General features: G+C 42.0%; 2 protein-coding genes across 2 annotated transcripts; one reads left to right on the forward strand and one right to left on the reverse strand.

Moving 5' to 3' along the window:
* The first annotated feature begins 11,584 nt into the window (after nt 1-11,584).
* LOC111225726 (coiled-coil domain-containing protein 162-like) lies at nt 11,585-16,160 on the forward strand. The gene is made up of 6 exons (XM_022750746.1): nt 11,585-11,617; nt 11,738-11,872; nt 12,312-12,464; nt 13,061-13,270; nt 14,117-14,838; nt 16,052-16,160. Exons 1-5 carry the CDS (start codon nt 11,585-11,587, stop codon nt 14,429-14,431), a joined length of 846 nt encoding a protein of 281 aa, XP_022606467.1. The 3' UTR covers nt 14,432-14,838; nt 16,052-16,160.
* Nucleotides 16,161-16,644: 484 nt separating this feature from the next.
* Nucleotides 16,645-21,948, reverse strand: zbtb24 (zinc finger and BTB domain containing 24). The gene is made up of 7 exons (XM_022750965.1): nt 21,928-21,948; nt 19,702-20,562; nt 18,932-19,099; nt 18,611-18,691; nt 18,441-18,524; nt 18,247-18,328; nt 16,645-17,533 (listed from the first exon to the last, which is right to left on the reverse strand). The coding sequence occupies exons 2-7, from the start codon at nt 20,534-20,536 to the stop codon at nt 16,663-16,665; spliced, it is 2,121 nt and encodes a 706-aa protein (XP_022606686.1). The 5' UTR covers nt 20,537-20,562; nt 21,928-21,948; the 3' UTR covers nt 16,645-16,662.
* Between the last annotated feature and the right edge of the window lie 65 nt (nt 21,949-22,013).

Below are 22,013 nucleotides of genomic sequence, written 5' to 3' on the forward strand. Positions count from 1 at the left end.
AACTCACAAACATAAGAGATGTTCTACATTTTGTTCCTGAGCTCAAACGAGAGCCTGATCAGGAAGGTTCTCACTGCTGCAAATGCTTCATCTTTATCTTTGTTTCTCCGTCCACAGCGCGTGTGTCTTGGGATGTTGAACTACCTGCGCTCTGTGGAGAGGACGTTAACCTTTGACCTGGCAGGTCTGCAGCTGGAGGAGGGAGAGCTGTGCAGCACGGCGGAGGAAACCAGCTGGATGAACGCAGCCAGAGGAGGAAGCGGGGAGGCAGGAGGTCTCGGCTCGCTCCAGAACAACCACAACACTCCAGTTGACTATAAGGTGCAGACTAGTGTGTTTGACATGAATTCTGCCTTTCAGAGTAAATGTAAAGTACATATTTGGGTATTGACATATATTTATTGGATCAAATAAAGAAAATTCAAACTGCCTCCTACGATTCGGTCATAAGCAGCACCAAGCATTCTGTGGAAGTAGTTTTATCAGCCTAAAGTGAAGCTGCAGTATCTTCCTGTCTGTCTTCATGGTATAATGCAATTACAAACATAAGCATGAAAAAAAAAAAAAAAACTTTCAAAAAGGGGTAAAAATATACAGCGTTCATAATCTCTCGTTTGCTTTAATCCAGTGTTATGACTTCTTCATTTTCCAGGTTCATTGCTCAGAGTTTATGGAGTTTGCCGAGGTGGAGAATCTGCATGATTTCTACAGCACTGAGGAGCGTTTCATCCACACCCAGGACCAGAGAGGGTTTTACATCGTGTACGACGCTGCTCTGAAGGACCTGGAGAAGCTGGAGGATGAGCTTCTTCTAGTTGGCTCGCACTTTATCCAGAGGAAACGGACTGAGACGAAGGGAAAAGCCGAGGGAGCCTCCACCTCGGCCTCGACTGCAGACATCCACTCCTGGGCCGGGACAGACGTGGACCGGGTTGCAGTGCTTCTCGACTTGTGGACGTGTGAGACGGAGTTTTTGGAAAGCAAAGTGCAGGTACGGTGATGGATAAAGAGCAACGCTAATGTGATAATTAGTTGGCTCATGGTTCAAAGTTCATGGATCAAAAAGCGGTGCATCTTAATGAGCTGTAAACTTTTTGGATTGTCGTTTTTTCCTCCAGCTGTTAAACTGTTACTGTGAAGCCTACCAGCATGCAGCAGGGACTGAGGAGAGGTTGGCACTGGCCCGAGTCATCACTGACATCATGCACAGCAGACCGCTGCTGGACCTGAACCAGGATTACTTTGTTCAGGTCTACAGGGCCGAGACAGACTGCCTGCGAAGTCACCAGCGGCTGATCAAAGACGTTCTGGATAATCAGGTGAAAACAAAAAGCCTGCAGTGGATTTATTTCATGTGCATGTGCAGGAGGATTAAGGATGGATGAACACGTATGAATGTTAGTTTTGAATTGGAGATGCAACAGGTAGTCGATGAGTTGATTGGCTGATTGAATGTTAATTATTTTCCTGTTTTGACTGTTATTAGTTTTATTTCAAGTGCTGAATATCACTGGTTCCATTTTCTTTACCTTTTTAACTTTTCACAGACTAGAATGACAATTAATAAAGAATATAATTGGCAGATCAATTGATAATGAAAAATAACCATTCATAGTTGCAGCTCTAGTTTGAATCTAATAACTGGTGTTTTGTCTTTTTTTAGAGTCTGATGCACCTCGTTCAGTTTGATCTCGTCCTGTACGTTGTTTCAGTGAAATCTTCCGCCTGCTTGTTGTGACAGATTGTGTTGTTCGTCTCATCAGATTGAAAAGCAGCGGCAGTTCCTCCAACGCATCTGGAGAGACGATCGTAAAGGCTCTGCTCATGAATACGGTCTTCCACTGAACTACGTCCCCAAACATCTGGTCTCACTTGGAGGCAGCAGGCGAGTAAACAGAGAAGTCAGTTCAACTACCCTGGATTTATACCTCTGTATTTACCTTCTCGTGGTCTGTTTGCAGCCCTGCACTGATGAACGTATTCCTCCTGGAGGTTCACCCGTCCCTCTGCGCGGCCTCTGCAGTCTATCGCGGTTTAGTCCGGGCTCACACAGAGCTCTGTCAGCTGCACCGAGCCACGAGAGTCTCTGACAGACTCGTCCTGCGGCAGAAGCTCCTGCAGCAGGCCCTGCACAGCTGGAGGAGCCTGCCTTCACCCGGAGCCTCCTACAGCTCTCAGATACAGAAGGATGTAGGTTTTTCTTTTGAAAAGGAATTTACATAAAGAAATGAAACATCTTGAACTCAATTCCTGTTTCTTTTCCTCCACTCTCAGCTGTTCTCAGGTGTGTTTTTCGAGGACCCGCTTTTGGTCCAAAAGGTGGGGCTGTCATTAGTGAAATCTGCGGAGGAGAGGGACATGAAGCAGGGGAGAGAGAAACAGTCGTACGCAGTGGAAACTTTCTCCAAGCTGCTGGAGCTCGTCACCATCCGCCACCGGCTGCTGGAGTCGGCCTCTGAGACCGCACATCTGGCACAGTTAAGATAACACTCACACCAGGGTGGAGGGAGGTCTTCTGTCCGTTTGTTTTAACATACTCTGACCCAAGCACACGAGAGGGAAATCCAACTAAAACAAATATTTTTTTCAGTTGATGAAAAGTAAGTATTTTTCTTATAACAGCTATTTGTAATATTTTATTTATTTATTTCTATTATTAGTATATTTTTTTATTTAACCTTCGTTTTACCAGAAGAAACTTTTAATCAGGCAGCAAGTGACTTATTAACAAACAACACAGGACTGAAAACACCAAATATGATATCATGAATTCCTACTGTACTCAGATGTAAGATTTCATCCAAGAAACAGTGCCGTGAAACAACTTAAGAGATATAAATATATATAATAGACTTTATATAACTAAGTGTGAAGATTATCACGTAACGTAGGCTATGGACGCTTGAGTGTGCCATCAGAATAATTATTGATTTTTCAGATTCTTGGTGACAAAGTACTAAAACAGTCATTAAATATGCCTGTTAATCATCATATTTCAGTATTCTGTCTTTAAATGTACAGTACGTGTCAATTTGTCATTTCCATGTCCACATTCTTTTCAGTTTCCTTCTTCTTTTCCACATTTAATTATGACCTGAACTATGAACTATTGTCCTGAAAACTCAGATATAATGAGTTCATCTGCCAGTTTCTCTTTTAATTTTCCATTTTCTTTACTTCTGTGTAAAATTAATGTAGAAAATCTAATTTAGAAGCTGTAGATTTTGAAATTCACATCCTCTAAAAAGTAAAGTCACTATGGATGAAAATCCTGAAAGAGCTCAGAAAAAAAATTGTTCCATGTTCCCTCCTGTCGGTCTGGTGACACCACTGTACATCCATTAGGAAACAACTGAAGCTCAGTGTCATGTCAGGCTGTGACACTCAGTAATTCTCTCCAGGTTGTACCAAACTGTGGCTTCAGAGCTCGGCTTCAACGAGTTCCACCTGTATCTGAGGCCGGTGCAGTTTGAGGTCGCTGAACCGAAAGCCCAAACAGAGCAGCGGCCTATTTTTATCACAGCGGTACTGGAGGATGACACTTCTGTGGACAGGTAAATAATCCCACTAAATGTCTTATTTCCATGATTAAATTTTCCATTGGACATCACAGACACATCCAAAAGTTAATACTGTATTTCAGCTCTTACTGCTTTCCAGTCGGACACGGCTCTTATGTCAAAATCAGCCTCATGCTTTATTAAAACCTAAAGAGAACTGTAACTGATCATCAGGAAGCTGCACCTGCAACATGTTCTGCACTAATTTAAAACAGATGTCAGGGTCTGTCTGCTGTATGCATGTTTTTACCTCTTAGCCCTGCCTCTCCTCGTGTGCTCCATTATTTCTGCTGCTCTACAAGAGCACTGATGTGTTTTCAAAGGGAATTAAAGTGCTCTGTCTGCTGCAGGTTCACCCCGTCCCACCTGCCTCTGAGTGTCCGAGAACTGGACGAGAGCCAGATCGGCAGGTTTAGCTTCAGCTCAGAGGAGGCCGTTATTCACGTATGTTACAATGAAGCGTCGGAGTGTATTAACTAAGAAAATAAATGAATAAACAAAACAGATTTTTTTTTTTTTTTTCCATTTGGAAGCTTATGAACCAGCAGAGTATGGAGAACCTCCAGGTGACTCTGGCCTGTCAGGTTACACAGAAGAACGCCTTGATAAGCGCTGTGAAAGTGGCTTGTGCCTGCTATTGGGCAGAAAGTGTGACATCATCAGCTGAGGTGTGTATTCTTCAGTGGTGGTTAGTGACTAAATACATTTACTGAAGCGCTGTGCTTAAGTTTGACTTTGAGTTTGATACTTGAGTGTTTCCATTTAATGCTACTGTACATTTCTACTCCGCTTTTACTGTAAGATTTTCATGAAAACATGTGATAAGGATTGTTTTTCCTGCCTCATTATTACAGATTTAAACCTTATTTAGCTTGTGTGTATATATATAGATATATATAATATGTGTACCATTTGTAATTATTGTCTGATAATGTAACATAATTGTGAATAGAATAAATAAACTAGCTCCACCTTAACAAGCTAAGTTTAGCTAATAATAGTGCATCAATGTATAAGCAGCATACACCTCAACTAGCTAAACTTAAACTATAATACTAAACTACACTATGATATAACTGATGATAGTTGTGGGATAATGTAGCATATAACTGTGTAACAATCACAGGGGCCATTATTCTGTGTGTGCACATTTTTGCTGATAATGCTTCTGTACTTTTACTTCAGTTGGATTTTACACAGGACTTTATTTTTCCATTAAAGGTACTGCGGTACTTTCACTTCAGTAAAGGGTCTGAATACTTCTTCCACCACTGGTGTTGATGATAAACAAACCGCTGTTCAAACGTTGCAGGTTATTTACTCTCAGAGCGACGACGCCATTCATCCCGATAAAGAAGTGAAATCTGCAACGAGACTTGACTCCAAACCTGGAAGCGACACTGACAACCTGCAGGAAGAATCGCACTCTTTACCTTCCAGTGGCTCCAGGAGAACTCCCACCACCACCAGGGAGAGGTCATTTTCCCCACTTGAAGAACAAATTACACTGGTGATGATTAACGGCGCCTTTGTGCTGGCTCTTTAATAAACAGAATCGTGTTTTCTGACTCCAGGCTGATGGAAGCCTTTGTGTCCATCCAGCTGGAAAAAGTGGGTCTGCGTGACAAGATGCTGAATTCGTTTATGAAGAGGAAACAGGCCGCGGGGGGTCTTATAAAAACCCCAGTGAGTTGCACAGTGGTCGATTTCCAGGGGGCTGAGCAGGATGATAAATGTGATGATCTGCCCATGAAGTAAAATTAATTTCTCTCACTCCGCAGGAGGAAGCAGCAAAGATCAAAAGGAGCCTCATAATCGACTTTCTCATGAAGTAAGTCCATGAGAAACGAGTCCATTCCTTCTGTTACAAGACAAGACAATGTACAAGCAATCGTATTAGTTCTTCTGAGTTTTTCCTTCTCTGAATGTCGATATTTCCACAGATTCAACACACAGATGTCTCAGTACTGTGTGAGAGCGCAGATTCTTGCATATTACTACAGTCTAACGTCTCTTTTGGACGACGTCCCCTCCGTCCGTCAGTCCCACTTCACGACACAACAAGCCAGCGAGCAGTAAGTTATTTTGGATTCAGGAGTTGACCTTTGCCCTCACCCCAGGTACAACCCGCTTGAGTTTTATGGCTTATTAATGTGCAAAATAGAAGAATAATCACATGCACATGGATTTTAAGTTTAGTTTAGTTGACACAATCAGAGAGAGAGGACCCCAGGTCGCACATGCTGTATTACCATTGTGGTTGTTGGTGTAAAAACAGCGTTGCTGTAAGAGTCCAGGTGCCCAGGTGACATCATACTACCATCAAATCCTTACAAAAATACAATGTAAAATCAGCAGTAAAATAAACGGTATATTCATGTTATATTCCCCAAAATGGAAAACAACAGTAAATAGGTCAAAATCCATTCACATCAAAACCAAAACAAGCAATAACCAGAATAAACTCGTGCATGTTCCTTCCTCTCAAACAGCACCTTTGGGCGTCAGCACCGGCAGCTGTTGTCTGCAGACGGCAAAACTCTCCTCAACCTGTGGGTCGTCCCTCACTTCTCTGAGGTGCTTCACATGTTCAAGACGCTACAAGTCACGGTGAGACGCTTATACACATAAGTGAGACTGCACATCATGCATCAGTGATAAGTTTAGCTGCTTTCACTTTCAGGCTTTTCTCATTTTAAAAGCAGTGGTGTACCACAGAGCCGAGTGGATCAGTCTGTAGCATTTTGCTGCTTGTTTTTTGTCCTCCATGTTTTCATGATGGTGAAGGAGAGTAATTCATATAAGTTAGAAACTATATGAGTGTCTTTAATTCACTTCCATGTCATTTTTAGAATCTAAATCCTCTGGAATTTACTTTATTCTGCTGTTTGTCAGGAGATAATTTTCCCCTCTGTTGTTCTTTCTTTCTACAGGCCTGTGCCACAGCGCTCCGTCACACTCTGCAGATAGTTTCAGCTCTTCATGACATTATTTATTACCTGGTGAGTTTCTCCAGACTTGGAAACACTGAAAACCCCTGTAGCTGGAGGAGAGGCCAGGAGGCACCAGGCTCACTTCTCGTAGCTGACTGGGGAGGCACTGAAGGCATCGGTGGGTAGATGTTTCAAATAAAGCACCACACCTGACAATATGGAAATACTCGTAGTACCAGGAGTGTCATTAATCCAGTCAATGGCAGGAAAGATGGTGGATCAATTAGGCCTTTTGACTCTTTGCCAGAACAGTGGACAACACTGACAAAGCAGTGTCCACAATCTAATAAAAGGCCGATATGTTGACAACCGAGCAGTAGTCTCATGACATTACGTCTCCCTCTCTCTGGTTGCTGCACAGGGGCGGAGCTGCTGGAGATCCAGCGACAGGTCGAGCGTCTGTCTGATCCCAGCTGCCCCGAGTCTGTCGGGCGTCTGCTGCAGCAGCGCAGGCAGGTGCTCCTGTTGCAGTTTGACACTGCTGTCAGACACCTCATCAGGTCAGTGTATGAGAGCAGTAGAAACACTGCCCGTCATACCCTGCTGTAGCTGAAACCTCCAGTCTGCCGCTGCCATATTGACTGTCACACACTCCTCCGGCCTTTTTGAGCTCTGGTGATTTTGCATTTTTCCCCACTAATCATAAAAAGTCATTTACACAGAACAGAGAGAGAGAGAGAGAGCTCAGTTTAGTGGCTCTTTCATATTGCTCCATTTTCTTCTTGCTCAAGGCAACGTACAGTTGACCTTTCTGTAAGTGGTTGTCGTACAGCAGCAGAAAACACTTATAAAACAATTGTTTGATGTAGTGTTTGGTCAGTTTCAACACATGATACTATCACTACATAATAGAGGTATAAAATACCACAGAAACACTTCTCCACTTCTCCTTTTCTGTCATGTTTTTCTCGTGTTCAGGGAGGCGTTCCTCTCCTCCGGTGATGTTGCATCTTATCAGAGTGTGAGTGACAACATGGCGGCTGCTCTCCCTCTGCTGAGTGACATTATTCAGACTGACGTGTTCAGTCTCACGCTGCCTGTTCCTCGACCTCTAGAGGCTCGCGGCCGTCAGGTTGGTTTATCACATCGCATCGTATCATGTCATGCACCTGTATCATATCATTTAAAAGTACATGTAAAGATGAGGGGACATATTTTTCAACGTGTCTCCTGCTGTTTTCCTCTGCAGGCACAGACCATGTATTCGTGGAGAAGTTTCATATCCTGTCATGGACTGTTCCCTCTGCATGTTTGGGACATACCATCCATCGAATACTGCATGCAGGTTCAACTCATTATATGTCATTTCACAGTCTTATTTTCCCTTGCTAATGCTGCGGCCTGGTGATGGCAACTAGCTTCTCCTAAAATATTCTTAGTTTGCAGATAACCAGTTTGTGTCCTGTGGCACCATCATCAGGAACAAAATCATTACTTTTACACAAGAGCTGTCAAAATGTAAAGGGGAGCTTGCCTTGAAATAAACACAAACTCCTGCTCCCCAGAGGATGAACCCTGTCAATTTCAAGCTCGTGCTCAACTCATGAGATATGTTATAGAAATCATATATTATCTTATATATGTAACAGAAAGATTGCCATGAAACTTAGTGACATCCTTTTGATTTAATAGCCTTTTTCTTTTACGCCACAATCAGGACAAACTGTAAAGATATCAGTTTCATATTTTTTTATTTTTACGCTTTTTTTGTTCTTGTATAATTTCACCTCAGACGTTAAAATTTCAAATCAGGTGTTACTTGAACCCTTGTGTTGTATCTGCTGTAAGCTCAGAGAGAGAGAGAGAGACGTAGAGAGAAACAAGCTGACAGACGAGGTTTATTCCAGATGACACAGAGGAGTTGTGTTTGTCTGCAGCTGTGTCTGAGCGGTCTGAGCGACTGCAGCAGACTGCAGGCCAACGCGGCCGTCCTCGGCGTGTCGCTGCTCATGGAGGACGTCCTGAACAGCGGAAGAGACGCGAGGCCGGTCCGTCTCCATGGCAACAAGGATGACCTTCTGCACGATGGAAAACCTAATGAAGTAAAAGACTGTTTATAAGTTGTTATGGCAATTCATGCTTAACCAGTTCCAACGAGACAGCTTGGATAATCAGTGAATACAAGCTGTAAATATTGTATCTACAGGGCTGCTCATGTTATAAACCCACACAGTTGTATTTGTTATAAGTCAGGTTTGTTTACTGTGTTTTGTCCTGGTTTCAGGGGGATGAAAGCCGCCTGGAGGCTGAAGTGGAAGAGGAGACGACGTGTGTGTCAGACTCCAGTCCTCCTCTTCAGGATCTGGTTCGAGTCCAGTCTGTGCTGAAGGGTTTCCTCCTGCTGACCAAGCAGCTTCAGGTCTTCAAGGAGAGCTGGGCTCGAAGACGTCTGGGCCCTGACATCTTCACTACGCCCAGCTTATATCAGCAGTTTGTGAAGCTCTACAGGTGAGAGCAGAGATGCAGAAGAGGTTTAGAAGCAGTGAGGATTGTAGTTTAGTTATAACATATGAAACCTGCAAAGCCATTTTCTCTCCTTGTTTCATTTTGTCTTTTAAGGCTTTTTAAGAATAAAACTGTTCAGGAATCAGTGAAATAGTCAAATTTAAAGACACTTAATATTGTAACATAACACTACTCGACCAAACATTCTCACCACAAGGTCCATTTAGTAGCTGCTCTGAGACTTTTTGCCGTGTCCTAGTGTTTTCATCAGCAGATGACATTTGCCTGGTTTTCATGAAATTGTAGTTTTTCCAAATTTCATTTTTCCTGAGCACTTTAAGAAGAATTTAAGAACGTTTAATGTCCTCAAAGAGAAAAAACATTTTTATTTCAGTGATGACTAGACAAACTCCATCTGTTGATAAAGGCCATGTAATATGATTGAAAGCTCCAGAACAGATACTAAAAGGACATTGCAGACAATCATGTTTTCAACTGCTGATCTACAATGAGCTGTGAATCTGAGGTGTAACACCACTTTCTAATAGCTGGTGGCTGTTATTTTATTATCTGAATTGGTTTTATTTGCTTTCCAGAGCTGAGATCTTTTACCCCAGCATGAGAGCTCTGGCTCAACACATGGGGAAAGAGCGAGGCTATGAGGTCGTGGTTTCTGGCAGCCAGTCTCTCCTGCCTCCTCCTGGAGCTTCAGAGGTCGATGTGAAAGCCTGGCAGGTACAAGTACAACAAATACACACAATTATGGCCTCATGTCTTCATAACAAGACCTCATTACCCTGTAAAATGTCTTCGTCTCAGCTTCACAGACTGCTGGAGAGCACAGAGTGTGACATGATCAAAGCAGTGCAGAGGAGGATCAACAGAGAGCTGACCCTGGTGCTTTCAGAGCGAACCCGACAGGATACCTGCCTCCCAACAGGTACCCAAAAAAAAACATCATCACTCCTCTTATACAGAGGAGAAAACGATTGAATGAGTTTTAGTTACAATAAAAAATATTCTGTGTGTTTGTACAGAGCTGTGGAAAAAAGCCCCAGTGAAGTACAGTTTGTCCCCTGAGCGGCCGCAGATGGTGGAGACGTTCATCCAGCAGCTGATGGAGGGAGCTGAGGAGGCGGAGGGACAGGTAGGAAAAAGTCATGATGATGCACAGTAACTGTAACATCTGCCTACGTGCTGTGTTTTAAAAATACAAACTTGTAATTAAAACTAACTGGATTCTTTATTTTGCAAACAAAATATAAATACTCAAAAGTGCAAGTGAAACGCTCATATAGTTATATTTAAATACTGTTAAGTCCTCAGAAGAAATACAGGCATTGTGTTGTATTTCCATTAATAACTATGAGTCGCCCCTTGTCAAGCTTTTAATGGTATATATTCACTGCTATATTACAGCAGAGAAACAGTCTTGTAAACTACAGTATGTAGCTGAACTACACACGTTCTGCGACCTTCACCAGAATATTTAAAAACGTTGTTGTACTTTATTATCTTCCTCTCGTCTCTCTGTTCAGATGCAACAGAAGTTTCCATGCGCAGTGATAATGTTCCTGAGCGTTTCCTCTTTCAGATGAGGCTCTCTCCGGATCTCCTCCAGCGGTGTGTGACTCTCCTCGGCTCTTCTCTGATGGAGCGGGAGCGTCGCTGCTTCCTGCTTTACTCACACTTTTACGAACAAATCCTGCAGCAGCAGACGCAGCTTCTGTACCAGAGAGAACAGGTACGTGTGGAGACCATCACCTCATCAAGGAATCAAACTATGGCAGTTTGCATAGACGTCTTTTATTGAAGTATTTAAAAACTAATGCTTCTATATGAAAACCTAACTTCATTCTTTACAGCCGACTGAATTTATCTTCTTTTCCTGTTTTAACCTCAGGATTTAAAGAATCTGAAGGACTCTCACACAAGCAACCTTCACACAGAGGTGGGTCCTGTAACTACACAACTACAATGAGTGAGTTCCTATGAATAAACAATGTCACTGGTACTGTTGTTGTTGTTCCACAGGTGGCAGGTTTATGTCGTGGGATGATGTTGGAGATCTCAGCCCTGCAGGCTCGAGTCGCTCACCTGGAAGAAGAAAAACGATCTCTAGAGGAAGAACTCGGTCTCAGATTTAAAGAGCGATACGACCCTTTGGTCCGACAGCTCTTCTCTACCTGCATCCAGCTGAAGGTGAGGAGTTTATACCACGCAATCTATTTTTTTCACCTCTTCTTCACAAACTTCATCCTCAGATTTAGAAGAGAGAGTTCATTTTCACATTCTTAATATTTTAAACTATACTTTATAAAATACTTTCTCTGAACTAATTTTTATTTTCTCTACAATTGTGTTTATTTACTTCTTCCCTCTAATATTTTGTCACGACTTATTTACTTTTTGAGGCGTTACAGAAATGCATTTGTCCTCTCCACCTGTCTGTGTCTCAGGCCAGACTTGATGAGTATCGCCGACAGATGGAGCAGGATGTGAGTGTGACAGTGAACAGAGTAAGAGCGGAGGGAGTGGACCGAATTATGAAGCTGAAGAAGAAATACGGCTGCACCAAAGACGACGATGGACTCACTCTCACACAGTCGAAGGTACAGCGCAAGACTTTTATGTGTGTAAATCATTTAATCATTTCGACATCTAAAAGAAATGTTCATCAAAAGAGAAAATGTGCATAACTTTTCCCGCACCCGCCGGTGCGCCATATGCGTTTGTTAGAAGGAAGAAGTCCATGAGTTGAAGCTGGAGAACAGCCGGCTGACGGCTCTGCTCTGTAAAGTGAAGGCTCTGAGTCGATGGAGGCAGGTGGTCGACCAGGAGAAACTTCACAGACGGCTGCTCCAGACTCAGCAGGTCAGCAGCAGGATGAAGGGAAATTCAATATTCAGAAATCAGATTCATTTCTGCAGAAAGGCAACGAGAGCGAAGCAGACAAATGTTCTGTTTTACTCTGTGTCTCTCATGGAGTTTCCACCCATTACTTCTCGTAATATCAAGCACATCAAAAGTAAAATCAAATACATCACAGTAAATATGTTAAATTGGTCACAACAAGCTTCATATTTTGACTGGAACTTTGCAATCAGTCTCTCATTGATCTTTTACAAGCTGTTTTCATTTCATTTATTTATTATTAATTAACTGATTTGAAGTGAAGGATAATATTTAACAAATCTTTTTTTTTTTATGTACTATAATTTCTAAAATATATAATTCTTTGTTGAAACATTGTTTAAGAGAGAGTGATCATCATAAGAGCATCACAGTTGTGGTTGTTACCTGCTGTGTCCAGAGGGAGATTACCAGTCGCACCGAGGCCCTCAGGGTGAAGATGGTGGCAGAGGAGGAGGTGGTTTTCCTGCAGGAGGAGCTGGACGCCGCCCGGCAGCTGCTGACCTGCTGCCAGGCCGAGTGCAGCCGCACCAAGAAGCTGCTCGGCAGGAAGGTACGTGTGGTCTCATCAACGCTTTACCGCTGCTCAGATATGGACGTCAACTGGAGAGGAAGTTACATTTCTGCTGACTGTTAGAAACTCAGAACTGGATGTGGAGAGAGCTCTGCTGCATTTTACACTCCTGCCTGAAAAATGAGTGTAAATGTATCAATACACCAACCTGTTAACATAGACATGACAGGAAATATAACTGATTGTGGAAAGTTTTTCAAGTATATGTATCCAAATGATCTTGACTTTAAAGGTACAGTCCCTCTCGTGTTGAGTCTGGCCTTTTTTTTGTGGCCACAGAAATCAGGAAGGTTGTCTTTAAAATGACCGTAGGCTGCAATTTTATTTTCTGAAGTGATTAATCTACCTATTATTTTAGTGATTTATTTTAGTTTATTGTTGGTCTGTAAAATGTCAGCAACTTGTAAAACAAGGTCTGCGACATAGTGTTGATTTTAATGTCTTGTTTTGTCCAAAACTGAAAAATATTCAGTTTACTATTATAGAAGAGTAAGTTGATGAAAAAATAAGGACAGCTTCCTGCAACAGATAACAAACTATTGATGGATTATTATTATCACAATGGTTGCTCACAGACCGAGGAGCTCCAGGCGGCCAGGCATCAGTCGGCACAGGAGTCGCGCAGCAGGCAGGAGGTGGACAGTTACCGAGTGCAGAGCCTGGAACAAATGAGAGCCGACGTGGAGGAGAGAGACCGACAGCTCCGAGCGCTCGGCGAGCAGCTGGACAGAGGCGGCAGGATGAACCAGCTACAGAGACGACACAGCGCCAAACAGATCCGACAGGTCTGTGAGTGATACTTATCACAGTAATGTGTGTGAGAGTGATACCCAAATAACAACAGACTGCACAGAACAGTGTCTCTCTACTGTCAGACATAAAACACATTGTCACTGTCCTGTGAAATCCATTTACCGTATCTCCAAAATTCAGACTTTTAATTAGCATGGTCCCTTTCGTCAGATGCTCCAATGAGAGTTTGAGCGTTTTATTTAGCTAGATTTATTACCCAATTTATCTGATACTTGATTTCACTGAACAGTGACGATATGGCAAAAATGGTAAAGAAAAAGGGCAAATACCTGTATTCTCATATAGGCCCAAGTATATTTTAAATCAATTAAATGCTGAAGAACCAAATTTTAATCAAAAAGCATGAAAAAAATGTAGATCTCTTCCATGTTTTATTGTTTAATGTGATGCAGATGCTCTTTTGTTTGAGGTTCGTGCTTCATAAATACACAGTATTTAGACAAAAAAACTTAAAAGTTTCATTTACTTATTTAAAATAATCTATTTAAAAGAACATAAAAGGAACAGTTTCATTTTGTGTCATCAGCACAACAGACTGCATAAAGAACATGACGTGGCCTGGCATCTACATTATTAAACAAAAATTCACAAGTAAAAAAAACAAAAAAATGAAATTGTGACATGATGACGGCACTAAAGGAAAAGTCATGTGATCACCAGAGTTATTAGGATTCATCCTCCTGGAACAATTAATATCTGTATCAAATTTCAATGCAATCAATATAATGGTTTTTAGGGTATTTCAGTCTGGACCAAAGTGAGCGGCTGAACGTGGAAAAGAAAGTAATAAAAATATATTTCTACCTGTGTGGATCTAGGTGAAGGGCCAGCTACATCAGGAGCGCTGCCTCAAACAAGAAGCCTTTGAGCAAGTGGCCAAACTAAAAAACCATGTGAACGACATGGAAGCAGCTTTCTCCAGGTGCACAACAGGTACGTATTCACAATTTGACGGAGTCTCTCGAGCCTCTCTGGACACCTCAGACCAACAGTCCTCTCTGTCCTCCGAGACTTTCTCCATTTGCTTTAATCAATTTGACCCGACATTTCACTCCTTACTCTCTCTGTATCTCTTCTTCCTCAGGCCGAAGCAGGACTTGTTACACGCTGTCAGTCGGCAGATTGAGCACTAGAAGTCCCTCAGCAGGTACCGTACCCACCACAGTGTCTTAATCTTACCTTCATCTCTGAGTAGTGAAATCATATCTTGTGAGTTACACTTTGATTTGCAGCTGTTCATGCGCTTCAGGAGTAAAATTAAAAAGGCACCAGATTGTCCTGAGACTCGTAACTTTTCCTGATGACATTTCAAATTCTATTACAGATTGCATTTTCGCCCCCGCAGTGTGGAGCATTAAAGCCCGGTCTCTGTTCTATTTCTGTCTCAGGTCTACACGGGGACAGTCAGCAGCGGTCCACCCTGCAGCTTGGCAGCCTCACACGCCACACCGCACTTCAGGACTTTGCTACAGAGCCAAGACACCGGAGAGCAGAAACAGCCAGGGGCCGTTCAAACACAAGAATAGACAGACCCAAAGCAGTGAGTGGGCCTCAGAGGCACACAAGCAGAGTGTGTTTAACTGAGTTCAGATAAAGTTTAAACTCCTAACAGTGAAGTAGTGAAGTGCGGGGAAGAGGACGACACAGTAAATGTTTCGGAGCCTTTGATCAATGTGTCAGGATCTTCAGCAGCAGATAGTTTGCTCAGTCGTCATGGGATTGTTCATTTAAATTCAGTTGTTGGTGAATTACTTCCGTAAAAGTGAGTCTATAACTTTAATTGAACTGTGGCCACAAGTTCCAATTACAGGACGATGGTAAACTTTAAATTGTAGTGTAACAACAGCAGAAGTGGAGATGACATGAGTCTGCTCTACTATTCTACTACTATTTAAAGCTTTCTAAAGATCAGCCTCCTGAAGCTGCTGGTCAAACCAGATCAAGTAACACTGTGGCTGAGCAACGATTTGTCCCATCACTTAATTGTGACAGGAAGATTGTTATTCATTCTTTCAAAAGTTACAGCTTCACTTTCAACTGCCCAGAAAAAGAAAATGTAAACTTGAGCAGCTATTAAATGAAGCTTGTAAGATTGTTTAGTTAACTGCTGTTTCTGAGGTTAAGAATGAACGTCAACGCATTAGTATTAATTATCAGATACATCTAGTGTAGAAAAGACACTTTAAAAGCAAAAGTAATAATCTCTGAAATAGTCATATTATATCCATTTACATTACACAGTGTCTTCCCTACCGTTGCCTTCCAGGGGCAGGCCGTCCCACAAGAAACCAAAGGACAACAAAAACTTAAAAAAGCTAATTATTTTTTTGGTTTACACTTTATTTGTATAGTCTACCTGCAGAGAGTTTACCAACAATTAGTAAACCACTTAATGGTTAGGGTCTGCGAAACAGTTGAATTGTTGAATCTCAACTAATAACCTATTGAAATATTACAAATACTCTGGTGGACAATCCAAATAAAGTGTTACCTAATCTCTTGTCTCTTGTCAGCTCCGCCTTTAGGGTAAACACTGTTGTATACTGATACATTTAATTTTAGTATTGCCTGGCTCTGTCCGTTTAAAGAGGTTAAGCAGTGAGCAACAGGCACTGTATATTTATAAAAAACAAGTTGTGTTTTACAAGATACAAACTGTAGCTTTTATAATGAAGTAACACAGTAAGAGTGTTGTTGCACTGTCCTTGGATAAATACACAATCAACATCCAAAACTGTCTCTTTCTCTTTCAGGAGACGAGACGCCTGCGGATCCCGACTGCACAGATGCTGTTACCCGAGCTGTGAGAGGCAGTGAATTACCTCTGGGTATTTCATAAAGCCATAACAAGCATTTTTATAGCTTTTTAGATCAATACCTGCTATATATATATATAGCAGTGAAATCAGTGGTTTCATCTTTTGTCCAGTAGCTACAGTGTGAAAATCATCTGATGCTTGAAACTCACATCATTGTAAAATTGTGTTATAGCTCGACCGATATTAGCTTATTGCAGATATACAGTATCTATATATATATATATATATATATATATCTGTGTAGGTGTTAAGTAACATGAAAGTGCATGTTAAGATAATGAATGTTTGTCAATACATCATTATCAGATTTCCATAACTCTCAAATATCAATATCAGCTTTAAAAATAGTATCCAGTGTTGGTCGTTCTCTGTTGCAACCTGTTCCTTTAAAAATACTGATAATTTTGTTCACCCATTACTCCATTACTGATGTGTACAGTAGCAGCATATATCAGTTTGGATTCAGCATCAGATTTAAGTCCTCTGTCATCCGGCCCACGCCCGGCCCACGCCTGGCCCACGCCCGGCCCATGCTCGGCCCACGCTCAGCCCTCCTGCGGCAGCCCGGTGGTGTACAGGTAGGAGACGGTTCCTGCCTGGATCTGAAACGTTTGACCCTGGATGTGGTGGCTGGAGATCTGCTCACTGGTCTGGCTGATGGAGATGGGCTGGCTGCTCTGGCTGCTGATGTGAATGGCCTGGCTGTGCTGCTCCCGGCCCACCTGACTGACGGCCAGCTGCTGGATCGGCTGATGCATCACCTGCAGCTGCTGGACGGGCCGTTGTGCTATCTGAAGTGGCTGTGGAGGGCCGTGGTGGGACTGTAGCTGCTCCATCGCCTCTTTACTCAGAGTGATGACATGCATCTGCTCAGACTGGTGCGTCATCTGTCCCTCCAGCATGTTGACGGTCTGAACCTGAGGGGCTTGGTCCGCCACGGCGCTCTGAGTGACCAGAGCCACATTCGGCATGTGTCCTGACGGCTGGGTGAGGAGGGTGAGCCTTGAGTGGGCTTGTTCTGCCGTCTCGCTCTCTGTGGTGATGATGCTGATCTCCTGCTCCTGACCCGGAACAAAATTAATGTTGTTCACATCTCCCGTCACCACCAGCTGGATCTCCTGTTCAGAGCTGGACGGCAGCTGGTACTGCTGAAGCTGCAGGATGTTACGCACCTCCTCCTGAGGCGCTGCTGAGGTGTCTGCCGCCGCTGCGTCTGATGAGGCCTCTGTTGACGCTGCTCTCTCCTTACTGTGGGATTTGGTGTGAGTTTTCAGATTGTCTAGGCGCGTAAAGGAAAGGCTGCAGAAGGAGCAAGTAAAGGGTTTCTTTCCAGAGTGAGACATGACATGGCGTCTTCTCGCACTGGGGTCTGAGAACGATTTGTCACAGATGTTGCAGTCATATGGCTTCTCACCTCTGCAAAAGGAGGAACATAATGTCATTGGATGGAACAGAATTGTAAAGTTATACCTGCATTAACTGACTGAAGATAAACTTCTAGCTTCATGAATATACAATAGAACTTCAAACCCTCACAAGACAAGACTACACTATTGTCTATGTCAAACAGAAATGGGAGAAAGACTCTAGTATCTGAAGATTGGAATGACGTGTGATAAAACCGGGTCAAACTATCAGTTCAAGGTCCTGGAGAGAGTTCTGTTGGAAAAAGCATAATATGATATTTTGTGACTCCAAAAGTGAATTTTAAGTGTTATCAGGGACAGGATGAATACAGGAGGCACTGTGGTAAAAAAAAGGCTTGACTGTTGGGCTTACCCTTTCTTTTTTCATATTGGCACAAGATTGCTATAAAGAAATAAAGAATATTTTTGGAACGGAAGTTGATTGCTCTTTTGTCACATTATGCCTGGATGGAAAAACACCACACAAAGTCATGGCTCTGGAAGAATTCCTCTTTAAAATACTATCACAAGAAAATGGCTGCAGCCAAACCATCCAGCAGAAGATATCTGTCTGGACAAACAAAACAACAATGGACTGCATGGAGAAATGATCTTAAACTTATATCCTATGTCAAATACTGTAAAACACGAACTACATAATTATATGTGACCAGAAGATGAAACATTACAAATGTAATTGAAAGGTTAAAATATATTTCTCACCTGTGAATTCTGATGTGAGTCTGCAGTGTGCTCTTGGCTGTAAAACACTTCCCACAGATCTCACATGTGAAAGGCTTCTCACCTGTAAAATAATATTTATAAAAATACTTTTACATCTTAGTTCCACTGTAATATTATTAGCTTCAAATCTCAGTTATTATTCGCAGATCTGTTGAAGCTTCTTCTGATTTTACCTGTGTGAGTTCTCAGGTGTTTTTTCAGCTGAGCTGTGTCCATAAACTTGTGATGACACTGAGCACATTCAGGTAACGATTTACCTTTAATTAAGAAAAGAATAAAATCCCATTATTCAGCCTTACGAGCGACCACGTTAGAGTTCCTTAATGGGGATTTGTTTTCTCACCTGTATGAACTCTGTAATGACTTTTAAGTTGCCTCTTCTGAGTGAAAGTCTTTCCACATTTATCACAGTCGAAGGATTTCTCTATGGAAACAAGTAAAATAAAAATATACAGTCGAGCAAGAGAGAACAAGACACTCACAGAGGATCAATAAGATCATCAATCTGGAATACACTCATCAAATGTCAGATTAAAATACAGAATAATTGTTCTATAATTAAATGTTTTATGTACATCTGTGATGGATGCATTAATGATGGGGTAAAGCTAATAACCAGACAATAACAGACACACAGTGGGGTACTAACTTCATCAGATCCTACCTTTGTGGAGGTTCATGTGTTCCTGTAGGGAGTGTTTGGTGCAGAGAGCTTTGGAGCAGACAGTACAAACAAAGGGCTTCTCTCCGGTGTGCATGCGCTGGTGAACCAGCAGAGTGTGCTTCTGGGTAAAACACTTCCCGCAAACCAGGCACCGGAAAGGCTTCTCTCCTGGGGGGGTGGGGGGGGTACAGGTACAGGTACAGGTACAGTAATACAATAATAATGAGTCATGGTTCATTTGTGTTTGTGTCAGAGAGACAGATGCTCCAACTTAACACCTCTTCCTAATAGAATCAATCATCTGTGATGGACGCTGCTTGTTTGTTAATTAAACCCTCGTCAGTCATAATTGAGCAGGTGTGACTTTTTCACTCAGACATTTACTGTTCACCTGAGAGCTGCCACACATGGCTGCATTAACATTCTGCATTAACCATGGGGGAAAAAAGATTATCTGTGAGGTCCCCACTGTACATGGCAGTTTATAAAGATGGAATGATTAGTTGATTGATTGATTGATTTGATGACTGACAGAAAATCAGCAACATTGTTGATAACTGATAAACTGTTTTGATCCATCTCTTTAAACAAAAATGCCAAAATTCACTCAGACAAGCTTCTCAAAAGGTGAATATTACTGAGTTTTCTATGATAGTATGATCAATTTTCCAACATATTTACAGTTAATCAAATTATGTAGACCCAAATAATATGGAGTAAACATGAATTTTGCAGCCCCTGAGTAGTTGCCACCTCACACTGCTGATTACCTGTATGAGTCCTTTGGTGAATTTTTAAAAAGAGGTGACTTTTAAACACTTTGCTGCAGTCCTCACACCGGGCCTCTGTGTTAGGATATTTCCTTTTCCTTCCCCTTTTCCCAGGCTCTTTGTTAACTGCTGTGTCTGTGTGGTCCACTTTGTAACCCTTGTATTTTATTGGAGGCCTGATTTTGCGTTTGCTCTGTCGGCTCTGGTACGTCTCTGGTTTGTAATCTGCATCGTCTTTAAGTAGGGAGTCAAAATGTACATTATCACAGTCCACATCTGCAGCCTGGGCTTCCTCTGAGCTTTCACATGGTGCACTTCTCCCCTCCGGCTCTGTTATGGGTATATCCACATTTTTCTTAGGCCGTCCTCTTTTGCGTTTGGACACACCTAGCGTCTCGGCTTTGTCTGCCTTTACCTCATCAGTTCTAACCCTTGCAGCAGAGCATGCGAGTTCAGTGAGCGCTTTGACAAGATCGTTGACCTCCATGAGATGAGCTGTGGCCAGGAGCTGCTCTGTGGCGCTTTTCTCCAAAGACACCTGGGCACTGTAGATGAACTCCAGCACTGTAGAAAACATCTCAGCTGCCATACCGCCCAGTTTATAGGTCGACTGGCTGATGTGATCTTCTGCTGTGAACATGAGGGAGAAGTACTCGCTGCTTGCTGCCAGCAGGGCTTTGTGTGCCTTGAAGTGCACGTCTTCAACAACAAAAGTGACATCACACAGTAGATCCCTTTTCCTGAGCTTGTTGAATTTGCTCAGGATGCTCTGCTTATGAGATTCTGACTGAAGGGCCATGAGTGATGAAGTCGTGTCTGTGGTTTTCTGAGACATCTTCTCAAAAACAATCGCCTCTGTTCCTGAGGAAGATAAAAAAGAATCTGTCAAAACGAGGCAGCAGTGCATAAGACTGAAAAGGAACTGAGGCACAAATGTCTTTACATGTGTATTTAAATTTACTAAATACATTTATTAATTTTGCCTTTACTATTTGCTCCATGTATAGTCAATCAACTGGAGCTTCAACTAATGATTATTTTCATCAGTCTGATTAAGTCTGATAAATGTTCCCTTTCAGGTGTCCATTCAATTTGATTCAATTCAATTCATATTCAGTTTACTGTCATATATGACAAAGAGACGCAGCAGAGAATTTGAGAAACGCACATCGCCACATTTGAGAAACTGGAACCTGAATATGTTTGATATTTTTGCTTAAAAAAAACTTATTGATTACTACATTACTTGTTGCAGCTCTATGTTAAAGAGAAAATGTCCTTTGTGGGAAAAAAGCAATTCTTTTAAGGCCAGACCTAATTATTACTTTCTGTATTGATCAATCTGTAGTCTAGTGCAGCAGTGATTAGTCAATTTATCTGTTAGTCAATCAACAGAAAATTTTACATTCATCAAATTTTATAATCTGTTCATTAATAAAGCCATGTATAAGAAAAAAAATGACAGCTTTCTGTTTGTATCATTGCAAGTGATTAGTGAAATTATGATGGGCATTTCTCCTATCACTATCCTATCCTATCCTAACACTACAGACTATAACTGCTTGCTTAATTGAAAAAATAATCAACAGATTGATTGATAACGAATGCACTACAGTCTATGAATGTCACAGTTCAAAATGTCCTTTAGGAGCCCAGGCTGGTTTATTCATGTTACTTATCAGAACAGTTGAAAACTCAGTTTCCAAGTTTAAGAAAAGGTAAGGGAAAAAGGAATTCTGACATTTTGAAAAGCTGGAAACAGGTGTTTGGTATTTCCCCTAATAATTGACACAAATGATTAATTAAATAACATTAAATCAAAATTATCAGTGGTTGATTGATTCAGTGTTTGTCTCAGTACTAGTGTTTGAAACAATACATTAAATTCTTTTTACATGACTATATCTTTTGGCGCATTTTTTCTACAACTGTTTTGTAGTGTCTGGCCCACTTGTGCAAAGTTTACCTGCTGATGTTTGCTTTCTAAACTACTGATAAGCCCTGCGCTGTGAACAACCTGACGGTTAGCAAACAAGCTAACTTACATCTTTTCAAACAATGCATCCGCTGCTCGCCAGAAACACCCACAATTATTAGAAACAGAAAAGTGCACCGCAAAAATGATGATGTACATTTAAGAAACATTTCTGTCACCACCAGGACCCGAACAGTTTGAAGCGCACAAACCTCGGTGTAATTTAAAACAGTGAGCTTTTAGGACCTTACCTTCGTTTCAGTCAGTCGTTGGACGGGGACGTGAATGTGACTGACTTATCGCGAGACTAGCGGTTCTGCTGATATACGCACGCAGC

The sequence above is a fragment of the Seriola dumerili genome, unplaced genomic scaffold (genome assembly GCF_002260705.1).
Source record: "Seriola dumerili isolate Sdu_G_001 unplaced genomic scaffold, Sdu_1.0 BDQW01000149.1, whole genome shotgun sequence".
Taxonomy (NCBI): Eukaryota; Metazoa; Chordata; class Actinopteri; order Carangiformes; family Carangidae; genus Seriola; species Seriola dumerili.